Source organism: Phoca vitulina, unplaced genomic scaffold, assembly GCF_004348235.1.
Source record: "Phoca vitulina isolate PV1807 unplaced genomic scaffold, GSC_HSeal_1.0 scaffold8, whole genome shotgun sequence".
NCBI classification, from domain to species: Eukaryota; Metazoa; Chordata; class Mammalia; order Carnivora; family Phocidae; genus Phoca; species Phoca vitulina.
In genome coordinates this window covers 24,731,661-24,749,192 of record NW_022589711.1, presented here as the reverse complement: position 1 = coordinate 24,749,192, position 17,532 = coordinate 24,731,661, and the positions used below count along the sequence as shown (strand labels likewise).

Genomic DNA, 17,532 nt, shown 5'->3' with positions numbered 1-17,532 from the left:
GACATCAGCCGTAAAACATTTTTGTAGATATATCTCCTCAGGCAAGGGAAGGAAAAGCAAAAATAATGAAATTCCATCAAACTAAAAAGCTTCTACACAGCAAGGAAACTGTCGACGAAACAAAAAGGTAACCTATGGAATGGGAGAAGATACTTGCAAATGATATATCCAATAAGGGGTTAATATCCAAAATATGTAAGGAACTCATACAACTCAATAGCAAAAAACCAAATAAATTAAAAAATGGGCAAAGAACCTGAACAGACATTTTCCCAAAGAAGACATACATATATATGGCTAACAGGTACATTTCCCCATCAGGGAAATGAAAATGAAAACCACAGTGAAATATCACCTCACACCTTACCTACTATCAAAAAGACAAGAGGTAACAAATGTTAGCAAGGATGTGAAGAAAAGGGTACTCTTGGTACACTGTTGGTGGGAATGTAAACAGGTACAGTCACTATGGAACGCAATATGGAGGTTCTTCAAGAAATCTTTAAAAACTACTATATTATCTAGCAATCCCACTTCTGGGTATATATCCAAAGGTAATGAAATCACCATCTCTGAAGAGATATCTCAACTCTCATGTTCACTGAGGCATTATTCACAATAGCCAAGGTGTGGAAACAACTGAAGTGTCTGACAACAGATGAGTAGATAAAGATATGATGGAATATTATTCAGCCTTAAAAAAGAAGGAAATCCTGCTATTTGCAACAACACAGAGAACCCGGAGGGCATTACACTAAGTGAAATAAGACAGACAGAGAAAGACAAATACTGCATGGTATCACTTATATGTGGGATCTAAAAAAAAAAAAAGCTGATCTTTATATAAACAAAGTAGAGAGGTGGTTGCTGGAATGGGGGTGGGGGCAGGAAACAGGAAGAGGGTGGTAAAAGGGTATAAACTTTTAAGTTATAAAGATGAATAAGGTCTGTGGATGTAATATATAACATGGTGACTACAGTTGATTATCCTGTATTGTATAAGTAAAATTTGCTAAGAGAGTAGAAGTTCAGCGTTTTCACACACACAAAAGGTGAATATGTGAGGTGATGGATATATTAACTTGGTGGGAATCCTTTCACAATTTATATATATATCAAATCTTCATGTTGTATAATTTATATATCTTACAATTTTGTCAGTTATACCTCAACAAGCTGAGAAAAGGTTGATAATATTTGCTAAAGGAAGTGCTAGGACTACTCTTTATATAAACAAACTAGTTGTACATAATAAAATTATTTTAGGAGATAGAAGAGCTCTGTGGGATATGAACTAAAAAGAATGCAAGCACAGTGATTAAGAGAATTTTTCTTTAGGTTGATAGTTTCTCCAACACAGAGAATGTTTCTTGAAAAAAACACTGTGTGTGAACAAGGTTGAGGTAATAGTTTGTGTTCTTTGCTGGAGAGGCAGTGTGGCATTGGGCTTTAAACCTTCCTGACTTTTCTGAGCTTCAATTTTCATGGCTGTAAAATAGAGATTATAATCCCAAAACCTATAAGCTTACCATGTGAATTAGAGCCAATAGATGCAGGCTTACTTCAGTGCTTGGCAGTACTCACTGACACTAAATTAAGAATAGTGGTCATAGTACAGTCTCGTGTATTTTAAAGCTTTGAGCTGGGTGAGGAAAATCACAAACTGGAACTCAAATTATTTATTGCCCTTTTTAGGTGAAAGTTTAGCTCCTGATCCATCACCTATGATATGTATTTTGAGTCATTTTTTCCAGTAGTGTGGACAGATTTTAGCTAATTTAGTCATGGTCTCCTACCTGATGTTTTCTGTGAAAAAAATGGATGGCCCTGTAGGTTAGGAGTATAAGCTATGTCCACAGATTGGGGTATAATCCATTATTGCTTATGAACAACTGGCTGAGTTAATTTTCAGTTATAGCACCATTGTTAGCAAAACATCTAACATGCAAAGCCTTGCTACCCATAGTCCATCCTGGCACCACCTGGGAGCTTCATATAATGCAAAATTTGAGGCCCATCCCCATCTACTGAATTGGAAGCTGAAATTTAACAAGACTCCTAGGTGATCCAAATGCACCTTAAACTGTGAGAAGCACTGATAAAGAATAGGCCGTTTGCAGGGAAGATACAATCACCAGGTATAGCTGTAACTCAGGTGGGAACTTTCTGATGCCCCTGCTTAACTAGAGCTGACTAAGGCAAAATGATGGTGTCTAACTCTAATGATAGACTGACATATATAAATGTCCACAAGCACACACACTCAACTGTTCTCAACTAGGGGTGATTTCACGCCCCAGGAGACACTGGGCAATGAATGTCTAGAGACATTTTTGGTTGTCAGTGGGGAGAGGGGGGCTGCTACTGGCATCTAGTGAGTCGACACCAAAGATGCTTCTAAACATCTTACAATGCACAGCACAGCCCCCCATAACAAAGAATCATTTGACTCAAAATGCCAATAGTGCTAAGGTTAGAGAAACCCTAGCACAGATTATGCAAAGATCCCTACATAAAGGTGTGTTAATTGGAACTATTCATGAGAAAAGGAGCAATAATTTGACTATACAGCTCTGAAGGGATGAATTTTGTATCTGGGCATTCTGCATCTCAAGGTCTATGCAGCTTTCAAGACTATGTGTACCCTGGTTAAAAGCTCTCAAAATCATTTATCTGCTTTTGCTAGCAAACCCAGAGCCAGTGATAATCCGTATTAGCATATAAAATCAGTCAGCATCACTGCCTAAAACCTGTTACTATGCAAAGAAAAATAATGGAGACAGAAAATTAAGGTGCTATTTCATTTAAAACCCAATCCAACTGAAGAAGAAAGCAGGCATAGGATCCTCAATTCCATTCCCTCCTTACCAAAAGACACCAGTAGTCTATACCTTCATTTTCCACATCCACAATCCCTTGTCTGCAATTTTCAAAAATCTAAGAACTATGCAATATTCTTTTCTAAATTGTGGCTGAACTTCTTATCTGAACTCATCATCTGGCAGCAAAGCCTGAATACAGGTGAGGCTATTCATTATCTTAATTATCCCACTTAGTGTAACTATTCACATGGTTCACTGCAGAAGTATTCAGAGGTTTGCCTAGGAGGTGGTGCCACAGGCCTTGCTGGAGCTGTTATATATGATAGATGCTCCTTACTGCCTTTCTAAAATATGAAAAACTATAATTTTGAAAACATTTGGCTTCAAAAGTTTTGGATACATGATTATGGACCTCAAGTGACTAAAATACAGTCAACAGCAAATACTTGCTGAACGCATTCATACACATTTGAAAAAAGAAAAGACACACACACACACACAAATCCCTACATTAGTAATTAGCAGTATGACAATCATTTTCCTTATTTAGGGCACTGTGTATAAGCCAGGCTTGCAGCTTCAAATCCTATAAGGACCTGCTAACTTTGCATAGAAATGCCTTTCTTCAAGTCCGTAAACTAACCTCAAATTCAAACTCAACCTTCTTGATATAAGGCAAGAAATAGTGAATGATTTAGGGTAAGCCCCTTGACTATACCAGAAATGCTAATTCCAATTCAGAAGTATAATCAGCCTCTCTCTCTCTCTCTCACACACACACACACACACACATAGTGTGTAATAGCATTACAGGCACCCACTGGCTCTGAGAAGGTTCTGTCAGGGCCTCTCTCCTATACTCAGTTCTCACTGGTTGCTGGCCTTAAGCTCCTGAGTTGATGGTTGGGAGTATAACTCTTTCTGCATATAAACTATTTCCCTCCCTGACAGGCCTTACCTGACTAGCCTGTTGACTGTCTTATGGTGTGCTCATGGGACTGGCCCAGGGAAATAGCAGGTTGTTAGGAAATAAGTAGTAAGGAATTACTGAGAGCAAATGTATTCAAATTGCCAGTTTTATGTGCCTACCTTGTAGGATGGGGGCTTGGGAACAGAAAGGGATGCCAGCTGATTTCCAGAAACCATCAAAAAGATACATGACCTTGCAACCATGATGAAAAAGATGCATCATGCTTGCTGCCAAAAACAATGAACACAATGGAAACAATTTAAACTTCTTCAAAATCTTTTTTTGCCAGTTATAGCTCTGCCAAGATTCACTAATCACCATTCAATTTTTATGCTTTTTTCATTACACTGCAAAATAATCTTCCCTCTTTTATATCCTAAGAAAATACATGTCCTTCTCCTGAAAATGAAATGGCACATGGTATTACTTAATAAGTTGAAAACAAATCCTGAAAAGTTTTTGTGAAGCTTTTCTCTAATAAAACTCTAAGAACTGTGATGTAAAGAGGGGAAAATATTTCACTGCAGTTATGCTGAGAGCATTGTTAAATATGATTCTAGGGCGCCTGGGTGGCTCAGTCGTTAAGTGTCTGCCGTCGGCTCAGGTCATGATCCCAGGGTCCTGGGATCAAGCCCCGCATCGGGCTCCCTGCTCTGCCAGAAGCCTGCTTCTCCCTCTCCCACTCCCCCTGCTTGTGTTCCCTCTCTCGCTGTGTCTCTCTCTGTCAAATAAATAAATAAAATCTTAAAAAAATATATGATTCTAATGCTAAGGTGGGAGGAAGAAACACTTTGCCAAAGTTTTTGTAACTATTTCACCACCAAAGCAGTTTGCCTGTGGACGTATCTACCAGTGGTTTGTGAAGTCTCATGACCATTCAGGAAGGAGACGCCATCTTTCTCTTCTCAGGTGTCTCAAATAGGGAGTGGGAAAGGGCCAGAGGCCATGGGCAAGCCTCTTGCCAAGACTGTGGATGAGCTCATCAACTCCACCCCAGCATCCATCTCAGCTTCTTTAGAATTTCACAGGCTGCAGCCCTTGGACCAGCCTCCTGTCAGGTTCTCAAAACAGGAAAAAATAAAGTGGATCCTCCCCACAAAAAAAAAATTGGGAATTCTTACATTATACTGTTATTTTAAACATGCTCCTCTTATGTAGTGTAATTAAGGAAAAGATCAGATTAGGATCTCAAGAAAGACTTTTCCAAGAACTCTTTCAAATTAGTTTCCTTTTAAAATGTCCTTACAAATCCTTAAGCAACTTTCAAAAAGAAAGTCTTATGGTAATGATCAAAGACATGCACTGGGTAAGTAACTCATTCCTAATAGAAAAGATATAGTAAAATATTATGAACTCTCTCTGCTTGATCAGAAAACAAACTTTTCACCCATAACAAGTCCTTTAGTTCAATTCTTCAGGAATTCCATTCTATTTTAGCTTCTGTATAACAATATTGCAAAGCTGTAATTATATCCTCTATAATCAGCCCATTCCCAATGTAATTAAGAGTGCCACAAATTTAAAGCTATGACCTCACTGCTGAGGAGAAAAGTGGGTGGAAGAGATGATTTATATTACATGTAAATAGACATCCTTTTATGCCAACAAATTTAAAACATTAAGTAACATTATAATAGAATCATCATGTTCCTGATAGTTTTTCTTCCATCATTTCTAGCATCTGACTCTAATCAATAAACTCTTTCCTATTAAACCCTGTGCTCTTGCTGTACGTTATGAAAACTCTAAACCCCTTCAGATACCTCTCAATTCCCCTCATTCAACTGCCAGTCGCTATGGGGATAAAGATATATGTGAGGTGAGTGATTCCTGGCACAATGTTATGCTAGTGTAAACCAAGTTTTAATTGGCAGAAAAGTCCATCAGTGAAGTGTGTAACTTCTAAGCAATGTGAATAGAATTTTATCTCAATTAAGAATCAAGAATTTTTTTTTTTAAGATTTTATTTATTTGACAGAGAGAGAGGGAACACAAGCAGGGGGAGTGGGAGAGGGAGAAGCAGGCTTCCCACCGAACAGGGAGCCCGATGTGGGGCTCGATCCCAGGACCCTGGGACCATGACCTGAGCCAAAGGCAGACGCTTAACAACTGAGCCATCCAGGCTCCCAAGAATCAAGAAATTGTGGACCAAACTTAATGTGCCACATATTATAATGGTTCAAGCAAAACATTTTTTTAAAGATTTTATTTGACAGAGAGAGCACAAGTTGGCAGAGAGGCAGGCAGAGCGAGAGGGAGAAGCAGGCTCTCCTCTGAGCAAGGAGCCTGACGTGGGGCTCGATCCCAGGACCCTGTGGGATCATGACCTGAGCCGAAGGCAGGGCCTTAACCAACTGAGCCACCCTGCTCCCTGTAAAACATTTTATAAATGTAACCATAGCCACATTAATAAGAAAGGACAACAGCAATAACTAACACTTACCAAATGCTTACTATGTGCCAGCACTATGAGAATCTTAGACGAATTATCTCATTGAATTTTCACAAATGGCCACTGAGATAATACAATTATTGCCTCCATTTTTCATATCAGGAAACTGAAGCTCAAGGATGTTAAATAACTGCCCAGGTTAATTAGCTGGTAGAGTAGGGCCAATATTGAAGCCAGGTCATCTTGAAACTCTGTTTTTACAGCTTTCAGGCTAGACTGTCTACGGATTCTGTTACACAAGCAATTTATACCAACTATTTTTTACCTTTATTCTTCCACTAAGGCTCCTGGTGAACTACAACTATTACCAATCAACAAGGGGTTGGGGGAGAGGGAGTAGTGAAAGCAAAAAAGCAAGATAACTGTTTATCAAGATTCTCCTCTCCAATCAAATTCAGGAATTCCTTTCCATATTCTGTATAGCTAATCGATCTTTTTAAATTACACAAATGTTTGGGTGCCTGGGTGGCTCAGTTGGTTAAGCGACTGCCTTCGGCTCAGGTCATGATCCTGGAGTCCCTGGATCGAGTCCCGCATTGGGCTCCCTGCTCGGCAGGGAGTCTGCTTCTCCCTCTGACCCTCCCCCCTCTCATGTGCTCGCTCTCTCTCATTCTCTCTCTCTCAAATAAATAAATAAAAATCTTTAAATTACACAAATGTTTAATCACAACTGATAAGTTGGTGAAGCACCAATCACAAAATAGAATGCACTCTTGTATTTTTCAGATTAAAGAAGCTGATTGACCAAGAAACCAAGTCCCAGGAGAAGAAGGAGCAAGAAAAGGAAAAAAGGGTCACTGCCCTGAAAGAGGAGCTGACCAAACTGAAGTCTTTTGCTTTGATGGTGGTGGACGAACAACAAAGGCTGACAGCACAGCTTGCCCTTCAAAGACAGAAAATCCAAGACCTAACCACAAATGCAAAGGAAACACATGCTAAACTAGCCCTCACTGAAACCCGAGTTCAGGAAGAAGAGCAGAAGGCAACCAGATTAGAGAAAGAACTGCAAACACAGACCACAAAGTTTCACCAGAACCAAGAAACAATTATGGCAAAGCTCACCAACGAGGACAGCCAAAATCGCCAGCTTCGACAAAAGCTGGCAGCACTCAGCCGGCAAATTGATGAGTTAGAAGAGACAAACAGGTCTTTACGAAAAGCAGAAGAGGAGCTGCAAGATATAAAAGAAAAAATCAACAAGGGAGAATATGGAAACTGCGGTATCATGGCTGAGGTGGAGGAGCTCAGGAAACGTGTGCTAGAAATGGAAGGGAAGGATGAAGAACTCATAAAAATGGAGGAGCAGTGCAGAGATCTCAATAAGAGGCTTGAAAAGGAAACATCACAGAGTAAAGACTTCAAACTCGAGGTTGAAAAACTCAATAAAAGAATTATGGCTCTGGACAAATTAGAAGATGCCTTCAACAAAAGCAAACAAGAATGTTACTCTCTGAAATGCAATTTAGAAAAAGAAAGGATGACCACAAAGCAGTTGTCTCAAGAACTGGAGAGTTTAAAAGTAAGGATCAAAGAGCTAGAAGCCATTGAAAGTCGGCTGGAAAAGACAGAATTCACCCTAAAAGAGGACTTAACTAAACTAAAAACATTAACTGTGATGCTGGTAGATGAAAGGAAAACAATGAGTGAAAAATTAAAGCAAACTGAAGATAAGTTACAAGCTGCTTCTTCTCAACTTCAAATGGAGCAAAATAAAGTGACAACAGTTACTGAGAAGCTAATTGAGGAAACAAAAAGGGCACTGAAATCCAAAACTGATGTGGAAGAAAAAATGTACAGTGTCACCAAGGAGAGAGATGATCTAAAGAACAAACTGAAAGCAGAAGAAGAAAAAGGAAATGATCTCCTGTCCAAAGTTAATATGCTGAAAAATAGACTTCAATCATTGGAAGCATTTGAGAAAGATTTTCTAAAAAACAAATTAAATCAAGATTCTACTAAGTCTACAACAGCATTACACCAAGAAAACAATAAGATTAAAGAGCTCTCTCAAGAAGTGGAAAGACTGAGACTGAAGTTAAAGGATATGAAAGCCATTGAGGACGACCTTATGAAAACAGAAGATGAGTATGAGACTCTAGAACGAAGGTATGCTAATGAACGAGATAAAGCTCAATTTTTATCTGAAGAGCTGGAACATGTTAAAATGGAACTTAATAAGTACAAGTTAGCAGAAAAGACAGAGTCCAGCCATGAACAATGGCTTTTCAAAAGCCTTCAAGAAGAAGAAGCTAAATCAGGGCACCTCTTAAGAGAAGTGGATGCACTGAAAGAGAAAATTCATGAATACATGGCAACTGAGGACCTAATATGTCATCTCCAGGGAGGTCATTCAGTTCTGCAAAAGAAACTCAATCAACAAGAAAATAGGAACAGAGATTTAGGAAGAGAGATTGAAAATCTAACTAAAGAGTTAGAGAGGTACCAGCATTTTAGTAAGAGCCTCCGGCCTAGTCTCAATGGAAGAATCATCTCTGACCCTCAAGTATTTTCTAAAGAAGTTCAGACAGAAGTAGGAGACAATGAGCCACCCGATTATAAGAGTCTCATTCCTCTGGAACGAGCAGTCATCAACGGTCAGTTGTATGAGGAGAGTGAGGACCAGGATGAGGAACCTAATGATGAGGAATCTGTGCTATCCTTCAAATGCAATTCATCTACTCCCTGTCCTGTTAACAGGAAACTATGGATTCCTTGGATGAAATCTAAGGAGAGCTATCCTCAGAATGGAAAAATACAAACTAAACCCAATGGCAACTTCATGCAACCTGGAGATCTAGTCCTAAGCCACACGCCTGGGCAGCCACTTCATATAAAAGTTACTCCAGACCATGTCCAAAACACAGCCACTCTTGAAATCACAAGTCCGACTACAGAAAGTCCTCACTCTTACACAAGCACTGCGGTGATACCAAACTGTGGCACCCCAAAGCAAAGGATAACCATCCTCCAAAATGCCTCCATAACACCAGTGAAATCCAAAACTTCTGCTGAAGGCCTCATGAATTTAGAGCAAAGCATGTCCCCAATTACCATGGCAACCTTTGCCAGAGCGCAGACCCCAGAGTCTTGTGGTTCTGTAACTCCAGAAAGGACAATGTCACCTATTCAGGTTTTGGCTGTGACTGGTTCAGCAGGCTCTCCTGAGCAGGGACGTTCCCCAGAACCGATAGAAATCAGTGCCAAGCATGCGATTTTCAGAGTCTCCCCTGACCGGCAGTCATCATGGCAGTTTCAACGTTCAAACAGCAACAGTTCAAGTGTGATAACTACTGAGGATAATAAAATTCACATTCACTTAGGAAGTCCTTACATGCAAGCTGTAGCCAGCCCCGTGAGACCTGCCAGCCCTTCAACACCACCACAGGATAACCGAACTCAAGGCTTAACTAATGGGGCCCTAAACAAAACAACCAATAAAGTCACCAGCAGTATTACTATTACACCAACAGCCACACCTCTTCCTCGACAATCACAAATTACAGTAAGTAATATATATAACTGACGACTCTCACCCTCATCCGGTCTATAGTGCTATTTTTGCAAGGAACTCAATCCTTTTTAATTATCCCTCCACATCCCCCAAAAGACTGACTGAACTTGTACTTTGGGAAGGTTTGTGCATGAACTATCCAAGAGTATCTGAAACTAACTAAGTGTTGCCTGAAATAGTCATACCAAGTGTGCACTTACTGTATATCTTTTCATTTACATACCTGTATGGAAAATATTTAGTCTGCACTTGTATAAATACATCTTTATGTATTTCATTTTCCATAACTCACATTAATTTCACTGCAACTTGTCTTGATAAAATACTTTAACATTTTAAAGCAGTAAATAATTTGTTATTTTTACCATTGCTTGCTGAATTTTTTTTTTGGTCATTTTGTGTTATATTTTTGCATGTATAACAGAATTTTACTTCCTGTTCACAAGGTCTATTAATTCTTCCTTAAAAACAAGTAGGACCTACTTCCCACTTCCCATTTACAGTCAACTTCTGATCACACGTTATTAGAGGAAGAGGAAGTGGTTCAAATAAATAAAATTTATGTCTCTTTGTTTTTAAAGTGAACTGTAAGATCTCTCAGGAGCAAACTTAACTTCCTGCTTGAGATGTATCTCAGTATCCTTGGTGCCCAGCAAAGTGCCTATCACATATTGAGAACTTAATAAATGTTTACTGACACTAAGTGAATAAAATTAAATAATTTGCTTTTATAAGCACATATGAGCTGATGGTGAAAGTAAAAATGAAATGTGACAGGAAGCCAGAAAAAGCACATTTGAAAACACAAGTTACCTTGACAATCAAGAATTGACTGTATTTCTACTATAGGTGAAAACCCTCATAAAACATATGTATTTGCATCCAAACCTGAAATCAGCCACCATGATATATGCTCTTGAACACTGCTTCAAAGCAAAAATGTCATTCTTGTTTTTCTTTCCTATCTGGATCCCAAAATAGTTTGGATTATTTAAGGTAGGTGCTTCTATCTTGCTTATAAATTGGCTATATTCAGAAGCTTACAATGTAATTGCATTTTCCCCCCACCTCTAAACAAGCAAATAGAAGCCAAAGATAGTTTCAAACACAAGTTATAGAAAAGGCATATTTTAAAAAAAAATCATACATTATGTTAGTTGAGGAAAATTTCTTCTGTGATTATTGTTACGTCATTTACAAGATAAGTGAGAAAAATTTAGCCAAAGCATTCTAAGAATTCTGATACTTACCTTATAGGACTCTTTCAAAATGATCTATATTTCCATAGCAGAGAACAACAGTTTTCAGAGGAACATTTTAAATTACAAATCTGGTCCCCAAGTTGCATTAAAAAAAAAAAAATCAGACAAAATAGCTCATTACCAGTTTCCCCTTTCCAACCTCATAATTGTTAATTTAGTTTGGTCAATTTTACTGCCAGCTACTGATTTTAAACACAATTCATTTAGACACCCAGGCAAACTGTGAAGATCTTTAGAAGTAAAAGAAATCTTCCATGATTATCCTCCTTTTCCCTGCAAAATCAATTTCATGATAGCAAAGCGAGGATTTGTTGACAGAAACACTTCCATGGTGATGAACTGCAACACCAATGCTGTGGGCTTGCATCATCATTAAATAAATTTGGATGAAAGCTGAGGCTGGTGATGAATGAGAAAGCTTCTGTTTCAACACATTTATCTTGGGAATCGGCAGTGACCCAACTGTATTACAAAATATATGACGGTCTAAATGTTTTTCAAAACTATGTTTATTTATTTATTTATTTTAAAGATTTTATTTATTTGAGAAAGAGAGAGAGAGAATGAGGAGTGGGGGCTGGAGGGAGGCAGAGGGAGAGGGAGAAACAGGCTCCCTGCTAAAGCAGGGAGCCTGATGCAGGGCTCTATCCTAGGACCCTGAGATTAGGACCTGGGCTGAAGGCAGATGCTTAACCGACTGAGCCACCCAGCACCCCAAAACTATTTTTATTTTTAAGTCACCTTAGGCTAGAACTTTAGAAGAAACTACATACTTAATTTTACATTTTTCAAAGTAGACATTGATAATGCTACTGCCTAAGATGCTTTTTTAGATATAATCAAGAGAGGATACACATAACATTTTGGAGCATGACAGAAAGTAGAAAGAACGAAAGAACAAGGTCTTTGCAGTGCTTCCCAACCTTTGTAACGTAATGGCCCAGAGAGAAAATATGTTGCCCCATCTGCTGAGGGGACATCCATTCCTGGCGCACCTGTAACTAACAGAGTTTGAAAAGCTCTGGGCTCTTGAATAGTTCATCCCTTTTGTAAGGGTTCAATTTCTCATGTGAGCCAGAACAATTCTCTACAATAAAGTTAACACCACAGGATCTGTGCTCCGTGATTATAATGCACAAATTCTCATTTCATCATCTGCTCTAGATATTTACTACAAATAGGCATCCCAAGTGATTAATGTTACTAAAAGTTTACTGGACTTTCAAGGAACTGAACCTCTTTTAGAGGTTCTTCTACTGGGAGGATTACTTCAGTATAATAATTCACATCACCATCAGAATTTAGGAACACTGTCATATTAATAACATATATAATTAAAAGTGTTACTAATTAAAATTTATGGTAAAGACAGCATCATTTCTGGAAAAAAAAAGCATCTGCCCCTTTCCATAAAATCACACATTAAAAAAGAGCATCTTCCCATTCACACATTCTAGACTTTTAATACTCAATTTCAAAGTTAAATTTTTATTTATTTTTTTTCTAAATATTTTATTTGACAGAGAGAGAGAGAGCATGCACAAGCAGGGGGAGAGGGAGGGCGCCTGGGTGGCTCAGTTGTTAAGCGTCTGCCTTTGGCTCAGGTTATGATCCCAGGGTCCTAGGATCGAGCCCCGCATCGGGCTCCCTGTTCAGTGGGAGGCCTGCTTCTCCCTCTGCCTCTCCCCCTGCTTGTGTTCCCTCTCTCGCTGTCTCCCTCTCTGTCAAATAAATAAATAAAATCTTTAAAAAAAAAAAAAAAAGCAGGGGGAGAGGGAAAGGGAGAAGCAAGCTCCCTGCTAAGCAGGACCCTGGGATTGTGACCTGAGCCGAAGGCAGATGCTTAACTGACTGAGCCACCCAGGTGCCCCTCAAAATTAAATTTTTATAACCGTGTGTATGTTTGAAAGGTTATAGAACTTTCTTTTTCATTTGTATATAATCACAGAAGAACCTTGCAAGCCAGGAAGGAGGAAGGAAGTGACACTGGAAAATCTTCATATGAGATATGTAAGGGTGGAAGTTTGTTTTCTTAGAAGAAGGAGGCCCATGAGAGACTCACAGAAGACAGTTTTTATATACATCTGATAAAATATCTTCCTTTCATTTCATTTCATCTGAAGTCCCAGCTTCAGAACCAATTTTCATTTTACTCAGTTCTCCTATCTAATTTTTTAAGCTGCAGCATCCTACCATAGATTTAAATGATTTTCCATATTCTTCTGTCCTTTTAAGAACAGTGGCAAAACTCCGAGGTTGCCTCTGTTCCCTGGGGGCAATGGCAAAAATAAAATCATCACCCTTACTAGGACAATGTGCATTACTATAGTTGGATCTTTACATATAAAGGAAGGTCTTTATTTGTTCAAGATGATGACAGAATTACATAAATCTACTCAGAAGGTCCACACAACTATACTTCACAACACCAAGACATTAGGACATAGGTCTTCATGTCACCCAAAGGATAAAAAGTAGGTTGTACTATAAGATGGTCATAAAAAGGATATTTCATTAAAAAATTCTTAGAATTGAAGCCTAAGGATTTGATGATCTTTACTGACTGACATAGAACTCCAGACAAAAACATGTTTTTGGTAGCTTCTTTGATTCTGAATCTTTACAGTGAGTCTCCTCTGAAACTTATAAGACAATGGCAAGGAAAGATCTTTAAATTAACAACATTCTAATTTCCCTATACCTTGGTTTCTGTTATTGTTTTTCCCTCCAAAAATCATTTTGCTTTGCAATCCTAAAAGAAAACATAATCAGGCAAAAATGCATGCCCAAAACATTAAGATCCTGTGTTTCTCAAAGTAAAATCCAACATACATGTATGAGAATCTCCGAGGGTATGACCCAGGAAGCTGCACTTTTAACAAATTACTCTGCTGATTAGTATACACTCTAAAGTAGGAATTTCACTGTTTTAGAAATTCCTACATTGATAAACATTAGCAAATGTGTTCTGACGACAGTCCCACTCTATCAGAATGAATTACACCTGTCCAAGGAAGTGTGACTATTCTGCCCTCTAGTGGCTGGCATGACAAATAGAACGCTCATTCCCCAGGTTTTCTTTTTATTCAGAAGAAAAGCTTAATAAAAACTATCGTTTTATAAGGTGGTAAGGTTCCTAGTTTTACAATTGTAGCAAAGCATAGATGCCTGAATTTTTAGCTGAGCAGTAGCAGGCTGTCTGACACCTACAAGCTGTTTCTCCCTCAGATCCCAGGCCCTCAATAACCCTACAGCATTTCTTGGGAATGGTCCAGAACACACATTAAAGAGAGCAGTTTGGATGAACCAAAACAAAGGACTCCATTCACCTTAGGCCACAGTGGAGCAAATGCCAAGAAAAGAGCAAGGAAGATAAGTGGTTCAATAAAGTCCCCAATCTTAAAACCCCTTAAATTCATTTTCATTTAAACTCCAAATCCTTTCCTTTCCAACTGATGGACCCTTCCACTGTGCAATGAAATGTATCAGAGCAGGCATCCCCCAAAGGCAACAATGTAGGGTAAGGAATCCTTAGGGAGTCCAGCCAGTTAATTGGCCAACACTTCTAAGTACTTTATCATTTGATGATGAACTTTAACACTGTTCATATGGTAGCACATATAAATCTGTCAACATTCCATCAGGACACTAGTTTTTACACTTAAAATGGTGCCATAAAAATGTACTCTGGGCTACAGTCAGCTATCCTAGGAACAATCTTCTTTACTTGTAGCTTTATTTTAAAATTTCACTTGTTTTTTTTAATAAAATTATTGATCAAGAGAAATAAAATTTGTCTGATTAAGGCAGTTTTTGAAAGCTTTTTAAATGTTCCTATTTTAGTAATTTCCTTTTTCCCCCATAGCCCAATGGTCCTGTATGATATTTTTGTAACGTTATCTAGGATTTTTTTTGCCCCTGAGTTCTATTTTGCTTTTGAAAGCCTAGTCATCTTCGCATCACTAACAATGTGTACAGGCCCTGCAGATCCACAAAGCCTGTTTCACTTTGCATTCCTTAGGCCTCTGGAAAGGTGGAATGGGTTCACTGACATGCCACTCATATGTCTGTGACATGCACGGTGTCTTCTCTTCAAAGCACCACATGGACACAACTGGTTAATCCACTGATCATGACATCCACTGAACTGCCTGTCTTCTACCAACACTGGGGCAGATATGGAGACAAAAGATTCACTGCCTTTGAAAGGAAGGAGACAAGAAACAAAAGAGTATTAGATAATATTTAATCAAGTGCAAACTAAATTCACACAGTAAACTAGAGATTAAGCAGGACTAAACAGTAGATTAACAAGGCTTCACAGAGCAATTGAGGCTTGAAATAGGCCAAAGAAAGATTTAGAGAAGTCGATTTATGGGGTGGGAGGGAACATTTGAGGCTAGCAAACAAGATCAGGTTCCAGTTCATGCCCTTCCCAGTCAGCTATGGGGCCCTAGAAAAGTCATTTAATTTTTGTGAAATAAAGAGAACTGGACTTGGTGATCTCTAATATCATATCTAGTTCTAACTTCCAGTGATTTCTGAATTTTCTCCATGGCTTGACACCCTTTTCAAATTGCTTAAAATTCCTTTGGGAAATAAGGTTGGGCATAAATAAACAAACCGATTATCTGCATGAGTTTCCTTTCAGAAATTAAATTTCTTCTTCCTCATTTTCCCACTTGCAGGTGTCCTAACTACTAGATGGTCACTAAAGATGTGTTTTCTTCTTTAAAATTCTATGAATTAGCCTTTTAACCTTCAACATACCAGCTCTTTTCTTATTAGAGCAAACTTTCTCAACCTCAGGACTATTGATAATTTGGATCTGATGATTCTTTGTTGGGGAAGGATGTCCTGTGCACTCTAGGATGTCTAGGAGCATTCTTGGCTTCTACCCACTAGATGCCAAGCAGCATCCCCCAACTGTGACAAACAAAAATGGCTCCTGACATAGCCAAGTGTTCTCTGGGGGGTAAAATCACCTCCATTTGAGAACCACTGCATTAGGGAGATGGACTGACTAACTCTATGAGCCAGTTCCTCTTTTACAGGACTTGCTGTGGGAAAAATTTAACAGCTCATTTGAAAAGTCTTATGTCTGGTATATAAAGATGAAAATCCTGAATCTGACTAAACATAAGCCTCAAAGCAACTTTAAAAATCTGCACTGAAGACTTTAGTTGTTTCTACTAATTTGACAGATTGGCCCAAAGCACGTGTGTATTTGACATTTATATTTGTGTTAATATACTGTACCTTTGTTTCTTTCAATACCGTATTACAAACTTGAGTTTTCAGATGAGCTTTCCATTTCTCACATGCCTTCAAGAGAAGAAAGAAAAGTCTAGAGAACCAACCACCTTTGCCTTAGTGGGTGAAAAGGGTTTCAGGAGGATTCCTAAGAACTTAAGAGATAACCCTTTACTGTTTAGACCTTTCCAAAGAGTCCTCTCTGAGAAGTTTCAATTCCCTCTGTAGTAGCTTATAACCACCAGAGGCACAAATGTCTTGTATTAGAATACAAGCGTTCTTCATTCTTCAACAAATCAGCTACAAGAATGAACCAACAAATATTTATGAAGTACCTAATATTACTTATTGCTGTGCAAGGCAGTTATGCAAGTGTAAGATTTAGAATCTAGGGTGGGAGTTGAGGACTACCTTAAAAGGTAATTAAGAGCATAACACAGAGAAGGAATTCTTAGATAATAAATACTACAGGAATTTGGAGGAGGAGCACATTACTCTGGGGGCAGGTTCGGGGGTTAGATTTCAGAAATAGATGAGAGATGAGGAAGAGTAGGATAAAGAGAGGACAAATGGTGTTCCAGGGAGGTGCCCATAAGAGCAGAGGTGTGAGGGCAGGGAGGAGAGGAAAAAAACAATGTTCAAGAAACAATGAGCAGTGTAGTGTGGCTGCAACTGAGATGGTTGGGGCAGGGTTAAGCTTAAGGGCCCAGTCCTGTTGGACTGTGAAGGGCCTTGAATATAATGCTAGGGAGCATTCTATCTCACCTCAGAGAAGTGAGATAATGGAAACAACTAATACTTTATACACTTATTTCACAACAACCCTATAAAGTAGGTATCTTCACAATTTTAGAGATAAAAAATTTTAATTCTGAGATGTAAGGACAATTTCTTCAGGTTGTTCTGTTAGTATGTGACAAAAATGAGACGTTATAACACAAATTTAGTTATATTGTCCCATTCTCTTTCCAGAGAAACATACTGAGAAGCTACCGCAGTACAAGTGGAAAGCACAATAAATTGCATTTGAACCTCTCCCATTACTTAAGGGCATAGACAGGTTGCTTAACATTACATCCCTGTACTCACTCTTATCTCAAAAGTCTCCCACTTTAGCCAGAACACTTGGAATGCCCCTAAATATACACAGGACTTTCCCCTACCTCCTCCCCACTGCTCTACATGGATAATTTTCTCTTCTCTCATCAAGTGACTCACACGAAAAGTCTGGCTCAAGCCCTACCTTTTCTGAAACCTTCCAT

General features: G+C 38.7%; 2 protein-coding genes across 6 annotated transcripts in view; one reads left to right on the top strand and one right to left on the bottom strand.

Annotated features, from left to right (window-relative positions):
* The window catches only part of CMSS1 (cms1 ribosomal small subunit homolog), a 374,963-nt gene that overhangs the window by 338,101 nt on the left and 19,330 nt on the right, over positions 1-17,532 (bottom strand). The window lies entirely within an intron of this gene.
* Positions 1-17,532, top strand: part of FILIP1L (filamin A interacting protein 1 like) — a 111,033-nt gene that overhangs the window by 81,029 nt on the left and 12,472 nt on the right. Inside the window, exon 2 of one of the 2 annotated variants that reach the window (XM_032406408.1) lies at positions 6,971-9,746. In XM_032406408.1, the coding sequence (XP_032262299.1) occupies positions 7,086-9,746 (2,661 nt within the window). In that variant the 5' untranslated portion in view covers positions 6,971-7,085. Of the gene's footprint in view, positions 1-6,970; positions 11,517-17,532 lie in introns of those variants that run through there. The other variant, XM_032406410.1, reaches the window with a different exon arrangement.